This window comes from Girardinichthys multiradiatus, chromosome 15, assembly GCF_021462225.1.
Source record: "Girardinichthys multiradiatus isolate DD_20200921_A chromosome 15, DD_fGirMul_XY1, whole genome shotgun sequence".
NCBI classification, from domain to species: Eukaryota; Metazoa; Chordata; class Actinopteri; order Cyprinodontiformes; family Goodeidae; genus Girardinichthys; species Girardinichthys multiradiatus.
Genome location: NC_061808.1, coordinates 15,797,369 through 15,815,311, shown reverse-complemented (window position 1 = coordinate 15,815,311; position 17,943 = coordinate 15,797,369). Strand labels below are relative to the sequence as shown.

The 17,943-nt window shown below is 38.9% G+C and overlaps 1 protein-coding gene across 9 annotated transcripts in view; it reads right to left on the bottom strand.

Moving 5' to 3' along the window:
- The window catches only part of utrn (utrophin), a 247,550-nt gene that overhangs the window by 30,045 nt on the left and 199,562 nt on the right, over positions 1–17,943 (bottom strand). For 8 of the 9 annotated variants that reach the window (XM_047388070.1, XM_047388068.1, XM_047388075.1 and 5 more), the window contains 5 exons: positions 17,618–17,784; positions 11,970–12,081; positions 5,748–5,884; positions 1,279–1,317; positions 708–773 (listed from right to left, as the gene is read on the bottom strand). In XM_047388070.1, coding sequence (XP_047244026.1) covers positions 708–773; positions 1,279–1,317; positions 5,748–5,884; positions 11,970–12,081; positions 17,618–17,784 — 521 coding nt within the window. The remainder of the gene's footprint in view (positions 1–707; positions 774–1,278; positions 1,318–5,747; positions 5,885–11,969; positions 12,082–17,617; positions 17,785–17,943) is intronic. The other variant, XM_047388069.1, reaches the window with a different exon arrangement.

Sequence of the window (17,943 nt, the reverse complement as noted above, 5' to 3'; positions counted from 1 at the left end):
ACAATAGGTGGACTATTTACTAATGAGATGACTTCTGATGGGAGTTAGTTGTACTGCATTTTATCTAGAGGTATCAGAGTAAAGGAGGGTGAATCCAAATGCACGCCATATTTTTCAGATGTTCATTTGTGAAAAACCTTAAAAGGGAGTATTTTTTTCCATAAACTTTACCACCATTCACTACTCTGCGCTGCTCTATCACACAAAATCTCAATAAAATACAGCAAAGTTTGTGTTTGCAAGGTGGCAAAATGTGGATAATTGTAGCTCAACTACTTTTTACTGTTTCAGGTGCAGGATTAACAGCTTTAAGAGCAAGGATTTGTACAATGTTGTCACAATTTGCACTATAGTTATTACATAAATGTGTAAAAAGTGTAAAACAGTACCTAATTTGTAAAAGGCAATAAATTAAATATGAATGCCTTCAATATTTTAGGCCTGATGATTCATAAATCTTAGGCTTTCACATCTTCTGGCTTTCCAAACCACAAAGGCTGCTGCCCTTTTCTATCCTCCAGCAAAAACCTCAGCACAATTCCTTCCTAACAATGTATCATCTTTGAATTTTACACTTGTGGTGATTAGTTTATCATCTATTTACATCTTTCACAACATTAGAAATTTTATGAGGAGGATTTACATGCCCCCCTCCCCCCCGTGTCCCTGGAATAGATAAGATGGTGACGGAAGATTGCAGTGCATACCTGCTGGCATACTGCTCTATCCTGGAGTGGGTGTCGTCGTGAGAGAGCTGAGGTGTCTGGGACAGCCTGGAAAATGAATGGAGTAATGGAGATGGATGAGATTCTGCGTGCTCACACAGCATCGTTAAAACAGAAATTCACGAGCACATGCACACACACCCAAGTCACACACACACACACGACCTAATGGACCAACACAGCTTCACCTAAAAATAAATCAGAGGATCCTACAGTGAGCGAAATAACAGTGGGATGATCAACAAAGCGTTTGGATGCTTTTTGACAGGCCGGCGAGGATGAGACTGTATTCTAGGTGGTTGCTATAACGAGAGGAGGAAGGTGAGAAAACGGTGCAAGATTTTTCCCCCCTTGTTTCTGGCCTCATGTTCAACCAGTAGATTAGGCAGAAAAGCAGGCAGTCAGGCAACATGCAGTTGAGATTTGGGTGGTGTGAGGATGTTTATGGTGGGGTATGAGGTGCTGAGTGAAGAGTGAAAGGAACAAAAGGAGATGTCGTTTAAAGGCATTCCAGTCTGGAGACGGGGTGTCGTAAGAGGTGGCTCATACTCACTCGTACTGCTCCGGACACATGCTGATGAGAGTGACCGGACTGTAAGAGAAACCCAGGGAAGGAGGGATGGGGAGTAAAGGCACCACAAAACAATTTTAGGGTCAAAATCACTCACTGGGTCTGAGAAAGAAAACAGCAGATGGAAGAAGAAGAGGAGAAAAAATCTCTCTATATATATTTATATATAGCAGCTGGGCTCAGCATATGGGGAAGGGATGTAAGACAATCAAGAATATATGTAGACACCACATGGTTGTGACAATATTAGAAAAAAACTTCTCCCGCTATGACATGGGAGAAGTAGTCAATAGAAAAAGGATACAGAGAAAATTGAAAACACAGTACTGTGCAAACACCGAGGGTTATTTCCATTTCAAAACTCCCTACTTTTCTGGTTTTTTTTAACATGGACCTTTGAGTACAAAAATAAAAATCACATAATTAAGTTTTATTATCAGCATTTCACCCCACAAATTATGAAGTAACACAGTGCTAAGGCTAGTTTCAGATTAAGCCGGGTGGTAAAGGCTTTTTCCCCTTTTTTTGTTTTTTTTCTGTTCAGGATTGTTTTACATTCAATACAAATCCTTTAAATCATAGTTTGTAACCTGTAATAGTAATTAACTAAATTTCAAATGACAGGAATTTCAAACTGAACCCATCTCAAAAACCCTGGTCAAAGATTTTGAGGTCAAAAGGTCACTTAAGATCTTCCTCAGAGGTAAGAATGTTAGTGTAAAAACAGAAAAGCACTGTTTATAAATTTTACAAAGCCTGGGAATATTCACCTACGTCTGCCATAATTCCTGTTACTTTTTGAGTGGGATATAAACATTTATACACTCATAAGATTCCAGTTTCTTCAAAAACAAATATTTTGCTTTATCAGAGGAATCAAATTCATGGGGCTTATATTAATTTTAATCAGTTTTCTAATTTTCTTACCACAGTAACATAATCAAGGGGGTGTGTTCAATGCACGTGAGCAGCCATTTGTTTATTTGCATGAAGAATTAGAATATCAGAAGTTTCAGAAGGTGCACAGAGAAAAGAAATGGGAGCAGGGAAAAGACAGGGGTTGGAAAAAGGCCGTTTCTACTCTGACAGAACTGAAAGTCTTCATGCTCATATTGTTCTTTCAAGTTGTAGATATTAAGTATGAGTGCTTTGGGAGGATCAATTTGCTTTCACCAAAAGTTGTCTGACATGCAATCTGTGGCTCTTGTCTTCACCTCAACATAGAAGAAGAGGTTCACAATGAAGGAAAGAGTTGCTTTCATAATAAAATCTTCTAAATATCCGGAGTCCGACATTCAAACCAAGTTACCAAAGGGATCATAGGACGACTGCATATAATTAATACAAGTGACACTAAGATTTGTATTTAAAAATTTATTTGTTTGTAGTAAACCTTCTTAAGAGGAGTGGGAAGACTCCACCTCCATGGCAGCACTTGGGTAGCTCTTCGGTTGTTGTTTCAACTACTTTGGAAAAACATGGAAATGCTGACTGAGAAAAGCTAAAGGAGCCCATGTCTTGTTCCATCTCCTTAGAGATTGGTCATAACTGCACAGCAAGTGCTTCTGTGTTTTTGCAGGATGTGCTTCCTTCAAGGTGAATGCCCTGAACAGCTTCTAAAAATCTATTTGGTCCATCATGCTGTGGTAGTCACTTTGTCACTGTTAGCGCAGCTTTTTCTTCGACCCTCCACCATTTCTTTGTCAGCGCTAAAACACCATCTGCACATACTGACATCCTCAACCTGTCGGATTCAGAGACAGCTGGAGGGCCAGAAGAAGAAAAAACTAGTAAATGTGTGAGTCATCAGGTTACTGAGAAATACATCCTTAAACATTTTCTTCTTAAGAGGAAACTAAGAGCAAAAGGAATGAAAGCAGATAATTAACAGCAAATATAGGAAGAGAAATGGAATTAAATATCTCTAGCTGTTATATTGCAATGCCATGTTTTCTAGTGACGTATTTGTGGGAAAAAAACAGAAACTGAATTAAAGTCAGTTGACCTGAAACAGTCTAAAATATGGAATTTAACTGATTAAGTTGATTAAATATTTCACCTGAATATCAAAAATAACATTTGCTGTGAATTATTTATCTAGATTAATACTCCAATAAAGGTTTTCACAGGATTTGAAATGTAAAGTGGCATAGGAAAATCTTATGTACATTTTCAGAACAAAATAAAATGAAATATACGTTAAAATAATTACTTTATGTGCAGCAGTAGAGCAACTTCATATTTTGTACATAATATTTTTCCCTGCCAATAATTTATTTTATAAATAAGATCAAACCACAATCTTATAAATCCATCAGCAAACTCATCAACGCCTTTGCAAAAGCCTGAATCTGATCATGAAATGTGAAAAGCAAGAAAAAAAACAAAAGAAAAAACATCAGGATTGGTTCTTTCAAATGATCAAATATAGCTGTGACAAATCCAAAATCCCATCAGTTTTGACATGAAGCAAAAAAAAGAAGAGAAAGGTTAGAGTAGGTGGTATTTTGCTCTCTCCGGAAGAAAAATAGTGGGTAGAAAAAAAAGAGCAGAGAAGAGGTTGGGAGATTTAGGGAAGGTAATTATTCAAAACATAATCTAGTTTTCTCCTCTGACACTAAATCAATACCAACATTTTTAAATTCTTATAAATGTCTTTTGTTACCATGCAGTTGGGTCTGACCATTATGTAAAGAGTTTAGAGCAACAGAAAATATGAAGCCTTTTTTTATTGAAACACTCAATTTGGTTTAACTTACAGTAATAACTCCAAAGAACAACAATTTTTAAAGCAGGGTAAAACACAGCAAGTGAGAATATTCCCTTTCAACACAGAGTCTAAACACTTATTCTCCTAAATATATTTTTACCGTGTTCACAGTCTTGATGGTGCACTGTTCACAGCAGATACCAAATGTAGTGCAAGAAACGGCAAAATGATCATTAACTCTCCACTACCCTCTGCTATATTTTGAAAAGATGTTTTTCTTTTTCCCCTTTAAGGGCATTCATCAAGGAGAAAGCTCTGAAGGAGTCATTTCTCAGCGCAGTGTTAGGAAGTGGGAACGGAGTGAGGTGGGAGGTGAAGAGGAGGACGGATAAGGATGGTTAGTGCAATCCATTGGAGTGGTAACTATGGGCAACTTTAAGTTAGGAGAGAGCTTTTGTGTATCTACAGGTGACTCATCCTGAGGGCTGAGATGCTGCTGCACAACATGACGCAAAAGTAACGGAGGTACAATGAGAAATAAACAGGAAGAGGAAACACATAAAGGCATTTCCCACAAAGACGCTGACTAAAGAGGAAGATCACTGTAGTTCGGTAGCAGAGATGGCTAAAATGTTCAGTTTGGGTAGTTGCAAAATATGGCCCAAGTTAAACAGGTTTCCAAGGGGATTTACAAATGCTGACAGAAGAGTAATAAAATCATCACCATTCTGGTGGATGGAGCAAAAATATAATCTGCTTCAAATTTCTTCTTCAGGAGTACAGATCAGTTTTTTAAAATCTGGACTTTATGACCGAGATGTAGATGCAGAGGACTGTAGAAACCATGGTTAGTTCTGGTCAGAAGCTTAAATTCCTTCACAATTGGAATAAAGATCATACATTTTAGGACTTTAATGATGCATTTGAACACCTTTTTCTCCAGGGTGGAATCATTATAAAAACAAAGATAATTACTAATTGGGCAATTAAAACCAGCTCTACCATTTCTGCCAAGAAGAGTAGTCAAATGTCCAGCCAGAATCCTACCATGAACCTGTTGATGACCGCTAATAGTGTGTGGTATCCCTGCACTTTGCTAGGGGGCATTTAACCAAATATTAGTGAGGATGTGTATTTTTGAGGCTTTATGGACTAAATAAATCCAAAATAATTGAAATTTGTGCATCCAGTTCTTGTTTTCAAAATTAATTGAAGCAGTATGTTGCATAATTATTTCCCTCTGGAAAAAAGAGTGGTACAAGTTAATCATTAAATGTCCCAAATTATTACAATATGCCTATAATGAGTGTATATATACTTCTGACCAGTATCGTATTTCCGTAATACAACACATTACGAGTTATTTTGTTTTTCAGACCCTTATTTGCTACTTTTGGAGTATTGTGCCAGTCTCTTGATGGGTGAATCTCTCGGATGGGCGAAGGCATTGATTGTTGAAATTTATGCATGTTGTTGAATCTTGGGACAATATCAATCACTGACTTGCCATGTTTGCCATTAGTACATCACAAACATGTAATTTATATAGTTTACTTAGAATATACACTGAATATGAAACACTTGGTCCAAAAGCCTCTAGAGGTATCAAAAAGTCTCATAAGCTAATAATGATCAGTGGCTGAGTAACAGGGGTAACCGGATCTCTAGATTCTTGCTCAGCAACCTCAAGGCTAAATTAAAACACCGACTTGGCTTTTAAGAAGATTTTAGAGTTACTTACGTCTCCATGTTGTCTCCCTCTAAAACTGTCTGGACTGGTAGGTAACCCAGTCGTGGATGCTTGGCAAAGTACTTCTTTGATCGGAATTTGTTCTTCAGCACTTTGGTGAAATCTCTCATGTCCTCGCCTGATGTTGTCTGTAACAAAGTGTGTCTTGTATGGATTAAACATTTCAACACTCTCTTGTGCCCACATGTAATCAAGTTCAGCATTTCTGTGGGAGAAAATGAGTCTGTTAATTAGACAACAGGCAGAGGCAATTCTCCTGCAAAAGCAATTTCAGTCATGCAAGCCAACAACAAATTAGCACAGTCTGACCAGAGGGAGAGAAAATCCCTTTCTAAGGTATTTATACAACCACACAGACATTCACACACATTTACAGCTTTAACAGGTGACTGATATGTGAAACAGGCTTGTTAAAGCTCAAATGGCTTATTGGCTAATCCACACACTTTAACATGGAAGCTTGAACAAATCACCAGGACATGCAGAGCAACTACACAAAAGAAGCCTGTGCTTCATTAAATCTTTCCCCTCTAACTGTGCAGAAATGCCATCTTAGATAACAGATAAAGGCTAAAATTGTTTACATCTCGAGCTTTTTCACAATTTGTCACTTTACAACTACAAACTTTAATGTATTTTACTTGGATTTTATGTAATTTAGAAGAAAAAGGATATAACAAATTTTTTAAATCACTGTCCAGCAGGGCAGCACTGTAAATATACAGCCAGAACTACAATGAAACAATTTAGATCAAAGCATACAGGTCCTTCTCAAAATATTAGCATATTGTGATAAAGTTAATTATTTTCCATAATGTCATGATGAAAATTTAACATTCATATATTTTAGATTCATTGCACACTAACTGAAATATTTCAGGTCTTTTATTGTCTTAATACGGATGATTTTGGCATACAGCTCATGAAAACCCAAAATTCCTATCTCACAAAATTAGCATATCATTAAAAGGGTCTCTAAACGAGCTATGAACCTAATCATCTGAATCAACGAGTTAACTCTAAACACCTGCAAAAGATTCCTGAGGCCTTTAAAACTCCCAGCCTGGTTCATCACTCAAAACCCCAATCATGGGTAAGACTGCCGACCTGACTGCTGTCCAGAAGGCCACTATTGACACCCTCAAGCAGGAGGGTAAGACACAGAAAGAAATTTCTGAACGAATAGGCTGTTCCCAGAGTGCTGTATCAAGGCACCTCAGTGGGAAGTCTGTGGGAAGGAAAAAGTGTGGCAGAAAACGCTGCACAACGAGAAGAGGTGACCGGACCCTGAGGAAGATTGTGGAGAAGGGCCGATTCCAGACCTTGGGGGACCTGCAGGAAGCAGTGGACTGAGTCTGGAGTAGAAACATCCAGAGCCACCGTGCACAGGCGTGTGCAGGAAATGGGCTACAGGTGCCGCATTCCCCAGGTCAAGCCACTTTTGAACCAGAAACAGCAGCAGAAGCGCCTGACCTGGGCTACAGAGAAGCAGCACTGGACTGTTGCTCAGTGGTCCAAAGTACTTTTTTCGGATGAAAGCAAATTCTGCATGTCATTCGGAAATCAAGGTGCCAGAGTCTGGAGGAAGACTGGGGGAGAAGGAAATGCCAAAATGCCAGAAGTCCAGTGTCAAGTACCCACAGTCAGTAATGGTCTGGGGTGCCGTGTCAGCTGCTGGTGTTGGTCCACTGTGTTTTATCAAGGGCAGGGTCAATGCAGCTAGCTATCAGGAGATTTTGGAGCACTTCATGCTTCCATCTGCTGAAAAGCTTTATGGAGATGAAGATTTCATTTTTCAGCACGACCTGGCACCTGCTCACAGTGCCAAAACCACTGGTAAATGGTTTACTGACCATGGGATCACTGTGCTCAATTGGCCTGCCAACTCTCCTGACCTGAACCCCATAGAGAATCTGTGGGATATTGTGAAGAGAACGTTGAGAGACTCAAGACCCAACACTCTGGATGAGCTAAAGGCCGCTATCGAAGCATCCTGGGCCTCCATAAGACCTCAGCAGTGCCACAGGCTGATTGCCTCCATGCCACGCCGCATTGAAGCAGTCATTTCTGCAAAAGGATTCCCGACCAAGTATTGAGTGCATAACTGTACATGATTATTTGAAGGTTGATGTTTTTTGTATTAAAAACACTTTTCATTTATTGGTCGGATGAAATATGCTAATTTTGTGAGATAGGAATTTTGGGTTTTCATGAGCTGTATGCCAAAATCATCCGTATTAAGACAATAAAAGACCTGAAATATTTCAGTTAGTGTGCAATGAATCTAAAATATATGAATGTTAAATTTTCATCATTACATTATGGAAAATAATGAACTTTATCACAATATGCTAATATTTTGAGAAGGACCTGTAATGGGCCAGCCCTAAGTGAGAATCTGTAGCAAAACTTGCCAATGTGTTCACAGATGTTTACTGCTTAGTCTAACTGAGGTTAAACTGTTTTGTAAAGAATGACCAAATATTCAGTCTGTAGACGTGCAAAGCTGGCAGAGACAAACCCCACAATACTTGCAGCTGTACTTGCAGAAAAAGATGCTTTAACAAAGCAATGAAGGCTGAATACAAATGCGTGTCCTGCATTTCAGATTTGTATTTGCATATACTTTGCCGTTGCTGTCATATAAAATCCTAATAAAATATATTAAGATTTGTGGTTGTAATGCAAAAAAATATGAAAACGTTCAAGTGTGTGAATAGTTCTGCAAAGAACTCCATGTGAGAAACGCAGCACAAGAGCTGCAAAGAGACCCCAGCGGAAATAAATCAACAAGTCACAGTAATATGGTGGGTGTCATAATCCCTAATATGTGCCCCGTGGGGATGTGTTTGTGACACTTCGAGAAAACAGTAAATCCTACAAAATGACAGCAGACATATTAGCTGTAGAACTTGAACTAGAACAACACAGCCCCTTAGGAATGGTAAAAGTCTGAAGTGAGAGACAAAACAAATTAAAAGTAGGACATTTTTACCCACACAAAATTTATAAACATATGAAAAGCAATATAATGGCCATAAAATAAGCAATAAGAAAAATATGAGGAAAAACAGTCCATCCAGCAACTGCACTGAGGTCTAAATAAAGTCAATTTATCAGTCTCTCATCTTGTCAAACAGGGTGTAGCATTTAATGAGAACTCAAGAACCTTGATATGGTCATGGGGAACAAATGTGATTGTGTATATTGAAATTCTAACAGAAAGAATGCCATGACTGTTTCATAAAGCTGCATTGACATTAAAAATGAAGAAGTGAGTCAAATCTGTTTTTCCGCACTCTGATAGAAATTACAAATTTCAGTCTCTAATGTGTTTTTTTCCTCAGCCTACATCATCTAAAGGTTCGATAAATCTAGGTCAAGCTTGATGAGTGTTCAACTTTCACAGCTTCTAATCGAGAGTAAACACCTTTCAAGGTTTTTCTGCTTTTGTTCCTACAGCCAACCCAGTATTGATCTGTGTGTGTTAGGACTTTACTCCAGAAGAAAACAGCTGCAAAACAGTTTTGTGAAAACAGGTTTTTATTTAAGATCTTTTGAAATGTTATATTTCATTAGTTTCCAATGACATATTGTTGGGTTTTTTCTTTTACCTTTTAATTATGCTTTACTCTTTATAGTTTGACATTTCAAAGTATCTAAATAAAATTTTCTTACTACAACATTAGGAGCACAAACCAGCTTCTCTTTTATCAGCCTACATTCGGTCCCATTCATTGCTTTATGATTATGTTTGAAAGTCGTTTGTGCTGAAAAGTCTTCAGTCGGCTTCCTGCAGTCAAAGCCATTTCTCAGAGAAGAGATGGTGAAAATTTGTGGCTGTTTACTGGCAAGCATAAAGAATACAAATCAGTGTTAAGGCTTTTTAGTTTAGATATTTGATAATGATCTTTTTCAACAAATTTTTTTCAAGCATTGTCCATCATGCTGTCACAGATATCGCTTTCCTCCCAAACGGAGCAGATCTCTGCTGCACAAATAGCACAATATACTGTCATTGCATTCTTATCAGCAAGGTTCGGCCAAACAAAGTCCATCTTGTACAGCTGGACCGGTTGTTCAGCGCCACGCTCTGAGAGCTGGTTAGAGATCGGTCCTTGCTCTGCTTTTAATAGCGTGGCTGCTCTGTGCAGATAGTCACACGGCATTTGAAAAGACATGGTGGAAAATTTAAGAGAAGTCTGGAATACCATTTTCTTCACTCCAAGCATGCAATCTCTTATATGAAACTGAAAGACAAATCATCATGACAATGTCCACTCTGAATGTATGTTACAATGCTGACAAATGAGGACAGGTGAAGGTTAAATCTCCTGTTTGAAATTAATTTTCATCTTCCCTTCTAATTGAGCAGATAGATATTGAAGAGCGATAAATAAACCACGTAACTCTAACAGTTATTTAAACAACTATTTTGGTAATTTGAGACTGTGACATATATAAATATTTATTCTCTTTCAGCAGTGATGTATTCCTGCCCCTTAAAGCGGCTCCATCACAGTCCCTATTTATCTTGTTCACAGAGTGAAAAGAAAATGCACGAATTCATAAATGTTTCATAAATACAGACTTCCGTTGAAAAGCATTAGCCTGAAAGTGTCATTTTTTTGGTGAAAATGAGGGAAATACACAGAGACTGATGTTTACAGTTCCTTATGCTAATGATGCTAGTCACTGATAATATATATAGAAAGGCATTAAACCCAGGTTTTGATGGGGTAGATAGACAAAAAGAAGACATGTAATCTTTGTTCATCTTTCATTTATAATTAACAAGAAAACAATTTCAGCAACGGTGCTGTGAAAAAATGTATGTCCTCTTACGATTTCGGTTTTGTTTTTTCATAACATTATGTTTCAGATCATGCAATAAATGTTTATAATAGGCAAAGGTAACCTGAGTGAAAAATCCAGCTTTTAAATAGTTAGTTCTTGCTGCTCTGATCTGTTTGTGACCTTTAATTCAAGCTCGACTGGGTTATGCAGCAGGACAATGATCAAAAACACAATCGTAAATCCACCTCTAAATGGCTCAAAAAAACCAAAATGAAGGTTTTGGAGTGGCTTAGTCAACTTTAGTAACAGGACCTGAACCTGACCATTCCTACTTGAAAACCCTCAAATGTGACTGAATTAGGAAATTCTGGACAGAATGGCTGGCCAGAACTCACCCACAGTGATATAAAAGACTTATTCTCAGTAACTGGAGGTAATTCCCAGTCATCACATCCAAGGGTGGTACAAGTAGTCACTAGGTTTAAGGGCATTTACTTTTTTACATCTTTTTTACAATAAAATGTGTCGTTTGATCTAAAACATTTAAGACTGACAAAAAAGCAAACCCGGATAAAATCTGCAGGGGGCAAATATTTTTTCACCGCACTATATCAGCTCTTAATATTCTCTATTTTAAGAAAGTTACATTTTCCAAAGGAATATCCTACAATCAAATTTTATATTTCTATAAGGTCTCATGGATATCCAAATCCAACATGTTTTCATAGGTTCATTTAAATATAATTTATGATTATCTCCCTCAGGCAGCACCATAGACTGATGGACATAAAGACTCTAGAAGAGAAATGGGCTAATCGGTGCATTGTTGAGAAAAGGACACCTTTGTCTACGTTGCTTTTGTTTCAACAAGACAATGTCCCAATGCAAAAGAGAGGAGTACAACAAGAAATTGTTTTTCCTGTCTGCACAAAGCACTTCCAACACCTTTGAGAACAGGAAGGCTGACTGTGAGCCAACAGCTCTTGTGTTTTCCCACCATGGCTGAGGCTGTTTTGGGTTTGGAGGAAAATCCTTGGAGCCAAGTTCCAAAAACATTTTTACAGACTTCCCACTGGACTGAACAATGTTTCATCCGATACAGAAAGCTTTTAGGGGAGCTTGATAAAAACTTAAACTAGTCAAAGATGAAATATGGTGCAGTGACAGTTCAGTAGTCTCTCTTTGTGTAATAGGAGGAATAATATTCAGTGGATGGAAGACTTTGCATCTAATTTGACATTAAGATGAGGGAGAAGGTTATTAGAGTCTAAAAAGTGTGAATTTGACTGGATTAATTTAATGGTTAATTGGAGTGTACGAGTGTGTGTGAAGGAGATATGACATAAGCTAGCGAGGAAAGTGCGCAGACACGTGTGAGGGAGGTTGTTGCTTGTTGCTTGTGTGTTGCTTACTCACCGGTGTGCAGTATTCAACCATGGGGTAGTTGAGCTTGTGGCCCTTGGCGGTACGCCCAGAAAAGAAGCAGCTCTGACACACGTCGTAGTTGAAATGCTTCAAACTGCGATACCTATGTAGAAACGGAGGGAAGTGAGGGAAAAAAGTGATGCAAGTTAGGTTAGGAAGTACTGTCACAAAATGTCACTTTCACATCCTCCAGGTCTGTTGTTCTGCGAGCGCACAAGTGAGCAGATATACCTGCCCTACAACGTGACTCATCGTCTGGAGAGCTGTCGAATCCCACTGTCACTCTGTCAAGCACATGTTCGCAGACGCTCGCAAACTATATGTCGACAGAATGACAGACTGCTGGATTTCCACCCAAACAATGATCTGACAACAGCTGTGGGGATGTTGTTCTCAGCAGCAGCTGTAAGAAGTCTGCCATTTAACATCTAAATTGAGACAGGAGCCATTCAGACATAATAGCTTAAGTCTTTTATCTTTCTCCCCTCTCCAGCTCTCCCCAAGGTTAGCTGACTGATGAGCTACAAAAGAGAGCTATACATCAAAGGATGCAACAGTGCACACAACTGCACTAAGTCAAATACACCATTACATCTTGACAAGAAGCATATTATGATGAGGAGAGGGAGTTAAGTCACCTTCACTCAGGAGGTGATGAGGTGGTCCTGAATTAATTAGTTTATCTACCAAACAATTATGGTAAAATCGGTGTTAACTGCTCTTTTAAGAGGAAACGCACAATAATTTGAAAAGCACTTCATAAAAGGACATTTTGCAAAGGGTACTTCAGCAAAAGTTTGAAATAGGGATGTAGTTACAGTAGATCCATTCCTACAGGGCAGCCATGGTGCATACTTCACTCCAAGGTAGATTTAGTTCAGTGAAGAAAGTATCACCACAAACAATGAATAGATTAAGCTACTATTCAAAGCACTCCATACCAAACTAATCCCATTATGTGCAGTAATAATGACTTGCATAGTTTCAAATCGACCCAGTTCAGGGTTTCCGAAGATCTAACAATAGTATAGTGGGAGCAGTGGGTTACCCAGTGGTAAACTTGCAGAGCGCTTATTTCCAACTAAGCTAGTATTCATTCTATATCCTTGTTACAAGGCGTCATTTCAACAGAACCAACATGGCACTTAAAAAATGGCATTAGGTTGGCCTTTTGAGCACCACTTTGTGTACAAACAGTGTCACACCAGGTGATTAATGGTTTAACGTAGCATATTCATTTTGGAGTTTTACATTAAAAGAAGTTATACAGTTTTATAAAGAATTTTATTTTTGAATCAAATTTATTAAAACACTTCAGGACTAAAGGGATCTTTCTTTGCAAAACGAGAAAAACAAATCCCACCAGTTTTTGACTTTAAACTTTTGTTTAACATCTGCCCCATAGGGGGCTGTCCAAGTTTATCAAAGCGTTAAAATGGTAATAGATGCAAGTATGTAAATGGGTATATTTCACCTCTCAGGTAATTACTGCATTTTACAGACATTTATTTTCTTGTACCAATACAGCTAGGTTTACTTTTACAATAACAGATTTTCAAGTTAACTCTTAAAAGCTTAAAACTTTTATGTCTAATGTGAGAAATAAAGGTCTTGAGAGAGACCTAAAAATCTAATTATTCTCCTTATTAATAAACTGTTGTTAACTTTTAAAAATCTAAGCCTAATCTAATATAACTAATTTTAAACAGTTTTATCTATCTATCTATTTATTTGTTATTTATTTATCAATTGTTTTTGGTTCAAATACACATTGGAGGTATTTTCGCAAAAAAAAAAAAGAAATTTGAAAAATATATATAAATATATGTCACTTAAAAGATGGGATGAATTAATCAAATATAAACATAACTTGTGACACTTATTCCCAAGCAGTACTTCTGAGTGTTTTCACTTACCTAAACCTATCAAAACATCAATTACTCTCTAAAAATACTTTAAGAAGTAATAATTTCCTTAAAGCAACTTTATAAACAGTCTTGTGGATGGGCAATAAAACTTTTTTGTCCTGCAAAGCAAATAGAAACATTTGATGGAAACTAATTTAGAGTTTTAATTTTTATCATCTGCATTCTTTGTTTTATAATTGCTCACTTCTCCCAAAACCAATTACAGAACATATTTAATCTAATATTAAAGGGCTAAACACACATATGAAGTATTTAATCTACACTGGTAAAAAATTGTGCAACAAAGAAAATTAAAGCTGCAAGCAGCCTCAAAGGCCCTCGCACCTCCGCGCAACTCGACCTGTGCAGCGACCGCGGGAGCCTGGCATCGCCTACTCCACGCCACCGACGATCGCGCCGCTCAGTTGTGCACATCAACAGTAGGCGGCAGTGTAAGCAGGCTGTCATACAATCTTCGGTGAAGCCGAGTACTGCTCTGGTGAGAAGCATTAAAAATGGAGCTGAAATCTCACCCTCCTGATGAAAGCTGCACTCACTTGTTTATTAGTGGGTGCCCCTGAAATGATGTCTTAAATTGACTGTGGCAACATGTTCAGCATTGATCCCTGATGATGTATACTACATTTGAAGTGGATCCGATGATGTATGAGGGAGATAGAGCACTTGAAATGTCGTAGGGGGCGCTGTTGATCCAAATTCCAATATAATCCTATAGAGTTGTTTAGGGGTTGACAAAGATCAACCATATTCAGTTTGGAGCAAATCAGACGATGCATGTGTAATTTAGAGGCAAACGTATGGCCATGGCGTGACATCAGACTTCGCCACGCCGCCACGGCCACACCCTCCAGCCAAACCTGTCAGTACTAGAGACTAAGTTACATCATTGTGTTATCTGTCATTGGAGACAGTTTCATGTTGATTAGGTGAAGGAGATCAAATATGGCCCACACTAAGTGAAACATTACACTTCCTGTTCTCAGGGGGCGGGACTTTGATGATGTCAGCATTTGACCATTGAATATTGATCAGGGTGTCATCTGGATCAATCCCAGAAAGGTTCATGTGTCTGTGATTTTCCTTGTAGGAGCTATAACAGTTTCGCCTTTTATGGTGAGAAGTCTTTTTTTTTTTTAAGTATAATAAAATAAAATAAAGAGAATAGAATGATGGACAAGAAAATGAAAGGAAAATTGGACTGAAAACACAACTAATCATGCCTAAATGGCAAAGTCAAAGGCCACTCTAAACAAATACGTTTTTAATATTGATTTAAAGCAACTTAGGGTTTCGGTGCTTTTACAGTTTTCTGGCAGTTTGTTCCAGATTAGTGGAGCATAAGAACTAAAAGCTGCTTCTCCATGTTTGGTTCTGGTTCTGGGTATGCAGAGTAGATTTGAGCCGGAAGACCTGAGAGGTCTGGGTGGTTGATACACTGACGAGTCTGTAATGTATTTTGGTGCTAAGCCATTCAGTGATTTATAGACTAACAGAAGTATTTTAAAGTCTATTCTCTGAGCTACAGGGAGCCAGTGTCTGGACTTTAGAACCAGGGTGATGTGCTCCACTTTCTTGGTTCTAGTGAGGACGCGGGCAGCAGCGTTCTGGATCAACTGCAGCTGTCTGATCAACTTTTTAGGCAGACCTGTGAAGACACTGTTGCAGTAATCAATTCTACTAAAGATGAACGCATGAATTAGTTTTTCAAGGTCCTGCTGAGATATTAGTCCTTCAATCCTGGAGATGTTCTTTAGGTGAAGAGTATACTGAGTGATTTTCAAGTTGCCAAGTCAAAAGCTGTAGGAGGAGTTCGCTCAGATATGCGGGCTAGAAACGCCCAAAACAGGGTCAAAATGGCAACTTCAAACCAAAATGGCCGACGTCCTGTTGGGTTTGGACCAATGCTCCAAGATACTTTTTTGTAGGTCCTGACAAGTTACATATGTGTACCAAATTTCAGATTCCTCGGTCAAAGCATGGCTTGTGGCTGTCTTTTTTTTATTTTCTAGGGGGCGCTGTGGACGAATTAGGCCACGCCCACCAAATATGTAATCAGATCTCTGTTGGGGACTGGACTAGGATCAATCACATTGAATTTGGTGCAGATCAGATGATGTATGTGGAAATTAGAGCCAAACGTATGGCCATGGCGTGAAGTTTGATGTCACGCCACCCCGGCCATGCCCTTTTATGAAAAGTCATTGTGCTTCAAACTAAGTTAGACCCACTAGTTATCAGTCACATGACACAGTTTGAAGCGGATTGAATGTAGACAGGCAGATAGCCACCTTTCCAAGTAAAAAAAGTGATTTCCTGTTCCTAGGGGGCGTGGCTTTGATGATGTTGGCATATGACCCCATAGGATCTTCGGAAACCCAAAGGTCCTCCTTCATGCCAACTTTGGTGTGATTTGGCGTTTCTTTGGGAAAGTTATTGCATTTTTTCACTTTGGGCGCGAACGCCGTTTTCGTGCCCCGGCCACGCCGCATAAACATGCCCGAAAACTCACGATTTTGATAACTTTTAATCCCCCATGCCTTATCTGCATATTGGCCAAATATGAAGCCGATAGCTCAAAATCCCTAGGAGGAGTTCGTTAAAGTTCAAGGTGAGTAAAAGTGAAAAAACGGGCAAAAATTGGCCCAAAATGGCCGACTTCCTGTGCATTTTAGGTCATACCCCCAAGATACTTTTTTTCTTGGTTTGAGGAGCTCTACCTGTGTGCCAAATTTCAGATCTCTACGACTTACGGTTCGGCCTATCTCACTTTAGGGGGCGCTGTAGAGCCATTTGGCCACGCCCACTGAACGACATTAAGGAACAAGAATTTCACACGGGGGACAATTTTGGGTAAAATCTGGTGAGTTTTCGTGCATGGCAAAGTCCCCAAATTGCTCCGCAAAGGCGCAACGGAAAAAAAGAAGAAAGAAAGTAAGAAAGAAATAAGAAATCCTGCGATTACAATAGGCCCTTGCAGTTTTCCTGCTCGGGCCTAAAAATCTTGCTTCATGATTGGTGTCATCTTTGCAGACCACACAAAATGCATGCTGTGCATTTTCCTTCCTTTTTCATTTTTGCTGTCTGCCTTCCCTTCCCACCATCGCTCGCTCTCATCGATCAATGACAGAACTTGGGAGATGTGTGCTTCATCAAATGTCTGGATGTGTTTGTCTTTCTGCTTGCAAAGCAATGGATCTCCAGAGCACAATTCTGCAACTCTGCTTGACTTCAGGCATGAAGAAACCCTTTCCCTCTTGACTGGACATAGCAAAACTGGAATTCTTCCATGAGCTCACCAAAAAAGGTTGATCTTTGTTTACCTGTGTGAGAGTAATTTGTCAGACACAAGCTCCTTTGGAGATAGAGAAAAATGTAGAGGCTTTTTATGAGTTTGTAGGGCTCTTTGTAAACTCTGAGAAGCCGGGTTGTTTTATTTATCTATTAATGGATGTTTTTTTGAGCATGTGTGCTTGCTTCATTACAAACCTACTGGTGGTATTTACTCAGTAGTATATCAGCTGCTGACATTTAGATAAATGTCTGCGCTCCAGAGCAGATCTGCCCTTTTTGTTCAAAAGAGAACAACCCACAAGAATGTCATATTATGTGTAAGAGCAGGAACCCAGTTACGAGCTACAGACTTAATCACCTGTCTTTATGTTTTGCTTTACAATTTTAGACAACTAAGCATGAGTACGTGAGTGTTTTTACCTGAAGCCCACAATAGGACACTCTTTGCAGATGTTACACTTGGCCTGATGTTTCGCCGTCTCTGCAGCAGCCACCCTGTGCAGGACAGGAAGCCAGACCATAGACTGGGGCTCCAGTCGCATCCAGTCCACAAACTGCTGGGGCTCCAGCTCCACCTTGTTGTTTACCTGTTCATAAAAAGGACACGTGGTTGGGCGCCCGTAAAGCAAAAATTTATCAGCCATTTGAGGTTTATAGTTTCTATAAAAGTTCAACAAAGCGAGGTGATAAACTGTAAGGGCACTTTGCAGCATGAGATAAAAACATGGAGATACAAGTACATGCTG